The sequence below is a fragment of the Carassius auratus genome, unplaced genomic scaffold (genome assembly GCF_003368295.1).
Source record: "Carassius auratus strain Wakin unplaced genomic scaffold, ASM336829v1 scaf_tig00215231, whole genome shotgun sequence".
Lineage (NCBI taxonomy): Eukaryota > Metazoa > Chordata > Actinopteri > Cypriniformes > Cyprinidae > Carassius > Carassius auratus.
Window position 1 is genome coordinate 27501 of NW_020527998.1, and position 5798 is coordinate 33298.

Sequence of the window (5798 nt, forward strand, 5' to 3'; positions counted from 1 at the left end):
TATTTTTTAGTGTATTATGTGCTGCTCTCAGGGCTGCAGTACTCAATAGATTCATATTACTGTGTTATTTTAGTGTATTATATGCTGCTCTCTGCAAATGTAGTACTGAGTAGTGCTAGTGCTTTTTTTAACCATTTTATTTGTTTGTTTTTTCTAGGCAAATGGAGAATATTTGGCTTGAGGGGATAAGGCGAAAGTTAAAGAAAGTAAGGGATGCCAGAGTCATTCAAGAGGTCATACCTTTTTCTGGGGAGGAGACTGATTTCATGCAGGGTTACATTAAGAAACTGGAGGAGGAAACCAAAAGCACCTTCAAGTCCCCTGTGTCTACTCATAAAGACTACTTTTACTTTTCATGTGAAAGATCGACCAAAGCAAGTGGGAAAAGCAAAGGAGAACCTACAAAGACAAGAGCTAATTCCTGCAAAGCTTATGTGTCATTTAAAATAATAAAAGATGGTAGTTTTACAGGTGCTGTGGTCAACAAAATGCTTCAACACAACGGACATGATGTGTGCATGAAAGAAGAGGGCATAAAAAATCTCATTGACCCAGAGTTATTGACCTTCATTGAAATGTGGCTTGATCAAGGACTGTCAATTTCAGAAACACTTTTAAAATGCGTGGACTGGGCAGAACGTCATGGACATATGGACAAATATAATCGGCGATATTACGTTACACCTGAAGATATACGATTGATCAAGAAGACCAATAATGCTCTTAGTTTTCCTGATGCAAAAGACTGCATTAGTGTGGACAAGCTGATCACATCGGAGCTGCAGGAACACATTTGTTACTACCAGCCTTTGAGTGAAAATCAACCACTTATAATTGTAGTGCAGACACCCTGGCAAAAGGATATACTTAGAGAACATCCCCATACCATGGTATTCATGGACGCTACTTACAAAGCCATGACATCATATGGTTACGCATTTTATGCTCTTCTTTTGACCAACAGTATTGGAAGAGCAGTCCCATTTGCTTACTTTATTATTAGTGAGGAATCAGCGGACATACTTGCTCTCTGCTTGGAAAAGCTTGCAAATCACAACCCTGGATTTCTTCCCAGGTAAGAAGTTAAAAACATAGTAGAGTCAGTAGTAGTTTGGCAGCAAAGTGTGCTGATGTATTGAGGTATTTCTATGTACAAACATTACTATTGGATGGAACACTTGCTTAAATACCGCACATTGTAAACTACCTTTTTACAAAAGCTGTCCATTTTTACAAACTCTAAAGATGTTGACGTATATTCATTAATTCTCAATTCCTTATCATGTAGGTCGATAATGATTGACCGTGACCTTAAGGAACTCAATGCCATAAGAAGAGTTTTTCCAACAGCCAAGGTTCTTCTTTGCTGGTTTCATGTACTCCAGGTAGGTTTATTAAATCTTTTGTACTGGAAAAAGACCTATTCATTTTACAGACCTATTCATTTTAAAAATACAATTATAATTCAAATGCCATTATATGACTATAGCTTTTGAATGTTTTTGTAGGCTGTACATAGGTGGACGGTTAAAAGAGATGGAGGGAACTTGCCAGTGAATCAGCGGAATCTTGTGATTCAAGCAATGGTTGGAATGAAATCCTGTTTAACGGTAATATTTTTATATCATAAATCACTTTATTCTTTAGAAATCATTTCAGTACATGGAAATAAATCTTGAGTTGTTTACTATAGATTTCAATGGGATTAGTTAAGTTTGTGTATTATTTTTAATGAATTGTCTTTTAAAAATGTTCCCACAAAAAAATTCAAATCATTCTTTACTAACCCTCATGTAAATCCAAATCAAAAGATTTTTTTTTTCCGCAATAGAATATAGAAATGTTTTGTATCCCATTAAGTTTCATTGCATGAAAAAAAAACAAAATATTGTGTTCTACTGAGGAAATAGTCAAAAAGGTTTGGAGTGACACAAAATGACAATTTTGGGAGAACTACCCCTTTAAATGTGTGTAAACTTAAGGTGGCATAACTTTACAATGTTGTGTCTTTTTCTTTACAGGAAGAAGAGTTCAACAGCATGTCATCCAGAAAGTGTGAAGAGCTCGATACATGTCTTGGTAGTTCTCATGTATCAACCTACCTCAAGAATCAGTGGATTTGTTTTGGTGATTTATGGTCCAATTTTGGCAGGTCATTTTATCACCATAACAGCGAAACCAACAACAAGGCAGAGAGGTCAGCTACTAAAATTATAACATCATGCCCTAAAATCATATTTTAAAGGTGCTCTAAGCGATCCTGAGCGGAGTAACTTCCTGTTGACGTTCGAAGTGTTGTCAAACAAAACAGAGGCTAGCTAGACCCTCCCTCCTCCTCCTCCTACCCCTCCCCTCTGTGCTTCCTGAAACAGTCATGAAGTAGCTTGCGTATTGACGCTGCTTGTCGGTTATTGCCTGAGGCACTGTTTATTGTTTCGTGGTCCAGGCTGCACCAGTTTGTTTTTGTGTCCGTTTTTGGAGCTTGTGGCGACTACAGAGACCACGTTTTTTTTAACAGTGTGTTCAGGGGACAGCTAGCGGATAGTGAGGAGATGTTTGCTGTATGTGACAAAAAATTTTTTTGGCCTAAAAACACGTGAGATCGCTTAGAGCACCTTTAAATAACATGATATCCAGGACAAATATTCATTAAGGATATTTTAAGTTTCTTAACTTTTGCACACAGATTTTTTCTTACAATGAAGTACCAGTTCCTTAAGGGAAGAATGAATAGCAGGATTGATCAGCTTCTTCGCTTACTGTGTGGTGATGTCCAAAAATATTACAGGTAAATATATTTAGCTGTATATATAGTTCAATGTATTACTTTTATTATGGTGCTAAATTGTAATTGCCAATTACAGAAATCATGTGACATACAGAATCATGTGATAATATTGCATAGAGATTATCTCTGGCCATTACCTGTTGCCATTATCAGCTTGTTTGGATACAGGAAGCTCTTGAATAAACATTCACTGTTGTCTATGACATGATCTTTTCCTTAGCACAAATCATTCAGTAAAAAGGTCTGTCAGCTCCCAGCTTCCTTTTTTCCTTAATTATTTTATAGCCTATAAAATCTATACAAATGTTTAAGGGTATTGCCTTTTTTCGGTCATTTCATTTTTACAATAGTTTACCATTTCCTAACTTGTTCTTTTATTTAATTGTTCAGTTACCTGGATGACCTCACAGAAACTGGACGAATCAAAGGAGCAAACACTGAAGAGACCACTAATGCCGCCCATTCTATGATTGCAAAAGGCCTGGGTGCAAAAGTGGAGATAAAAAATGGAGTGTGTTTGGTTCCACCCGACACAAGCACACAATGTCACAGTGTGGACTTGGTCATGCACAAATGCGATTGCAAAAGATTCCAATGTGGATGTGTGTGTAAACACTTAATTTTTTCACAGAACATTGCAGAGAAACAAGGACTTATAATTCAAGATCTTAGGGCAGAAGTAGCAAAAAAAATTGTTGACAGTGAATCCTACCTCAGGGTCGATGAAAACCTTACTGTCTACCACTCTGATGGCAGTGTAGAAACTGTGAGTTGTAAAGGGACCAAATTTTGCACATGCATTGCAAATAGCCATGGAGAGGTATGTGTATGTATATTGGTTCACAACATTCTGTACCCAACATCATCTGAGAACATACCTGATGATTCACACTGCTTTAGGTCCAGTGAGAGAAAACAAGTTACACTGCAAGCCATGCTTACAGATCTCCATGAGTGGAGCAAATCAGAAAAATTTTGTGAGGGTAATGAAGTGTACAGGTTAGTTGAAAGAGCACACAAGTTAGTTTTTTCACAGTTTAGTAAACTGTCAAGAAAAATAAAAGTGACTGCACTTCATAGTTATCGTAAAAGGATCAAAAAAGCAAAAGATGTAGTCACTGTAGCCTACATGGTCAAAAAGAAGAAAAAACGTGTTTGATCTTGTAGAGATAAGAAATGTTTCATTGATGAAACAATTACTATTTGCTTTGCCTAGCCTGTCTTTTTTCAATGAGTGTTGTACAGATACTTTGTATAAGAACAAATTGAAGGAACAAATATGAATTGTAAGTAATTAAGATTTAAAAAAAAAAAAAAAAAAAAAAAAACAATTCTTTTTAATGTTTTATTAATTTTTTTTTTTTTTTTTTTGTACAGCTGAACATCGAGAAACAAGAGTTTGAAACAATACAAGTAAACAAAAGTGGGGGAACCTTACTCATCTGTGGAGTCTTTTTTTTTCAGTGCTCTCATCTTTTCCTTAAGACACGCATCTATCAACGAAAAAGTGCCATTTATTACGGCAGGACCAAGACCATGTGTTGCCAGGTCAAATGTGTCCCAATTGTTCTTTAGAGCAGCCTTTAAATCTTTCAAAGTCTTCCTGCAATAAAAAATACAAAAAGCTATTTATTTTTCCAGTTCAACTGATCATTGAATCATTAAGTTAAAGGGTTAGTTCACCCAAAAAAAAAAAAAGAAATCGACATTTATTACTCGCCCTCATGTCGTTCTACACCCATAAGATCTTCATTCATCTTCAGAACACAAATTAAGATATTTTTGATCAAATCCAATGGCTCAGTGAGGCCTCCATTGCCAGCAAGACAATTAACACTTTCAGATGCCCAGAAAGGTACTAAAGACATATATAAAACAGGTCTTGTGACTACGGTGGTTCAACCTTAATGTTATGAAGTGAACAAAAATACTTTTTGTGTGCCAAAAATGACAAAATAATGACTTTATTAATCAATATCTAGTGATGGTGATTTCAAAACACAGTTTCATGAAGCTTCAAATCTTTACAAATTTTGTTTCAAATAATTTGTGTTCTGAGGATGAACGAACATCTTACAGGTTTGGAACGACATGAGGCTGAGTAATTAATTACAGAATTTTTATTTTTTGGTGAACTATCCCTTTAACATCAAGTGTAGTAGTAAATTGTTATTAAATTACCTGCAGTCTTCGGTTTTGACCATAGCTGCATGGACATTCCCTTCTTTAAGCAAGGCTTCACCCACCCTTTTTTGGGGGATGAATTTTGCGGCAAGGAACATTATGTCCCCAGCCAGATCCTTGCATTCATCTAAAATACAAATAAATACAACAGCAAAATTATTTGTAATAATGTCCAACTTATAAGCAGTACAAAAAAAATAACAAAAGATGAAGTATGTGGATACACTCATCGTCCACCTTATTAAGACTACCTGTATATTCATGCAGTTATCTAATTAGCCAATCACGGCAGCAGCATAATGTAAACATAACAACAACATGCAGATACATTCCAAGAGCTCTGGTTAATGATGTTCACATCAACTATCAGAATCAACAACACAATAACCGTGGCATGGTTGTTGGTGCCATATTTCAGATCCTGCTGATATACTGGGATGTTTCTCACACAAAAGTCTCAGAGTTTGCACAGAATGTTACAAAAAATATTAAGTAAGCAATAATTATGGGGGTGCAAATGCCTAATCTGAGGCACAGAAACTGTAAAAGTTACAGATCACATTTTCCCCATTCTGATGATTGATGTGCTTTTGACCTGTATCTGTATGATTTTATGCAGGGTGCAGTTGCCATATGATTGGCTGCTTGTATGATTCTATGAAGGACATGGTGTACAGGAGTTCCTATTAAAGTGGACAGTGAGTGTATATTCCAAAACTGGTAGTAAAACAGCAAATCAGGCTATTAACATAATATATTGACTTATTTTGGTAAAACTGAACACCATAAAACTTGCCCATAGTGGCAAAACAACTTGTCTACGATT

General features: G+C 35.9%; 1 protein-coding gene across 1 annotated transcript; it reads left to right on the forward strand.

Annotated features, from left to right (window-relative positions):
• Positions 1-4: 4 nt before the first annotated feature.
• Positions 5-3947, forward strand: LOC113094040 (uncharacterized). The gene is made up of 6 exons (XM_026259667.1): positions 5-1075; positions 1289-1385; positions 1509-1610; positions 2022-2197; positions 2687-2788; positions 3179-3947. Exons 1-6 carry the CDS (start codon positions 162-164, stop codon positions 3945-3947), a joined length of 2160 nt encoding a protein of 719 aa, XP_026115452.1. The 5' UTR covers positions 5-161.
• Positions 3948-5798: the final 1851 nt, after the last annotated feature.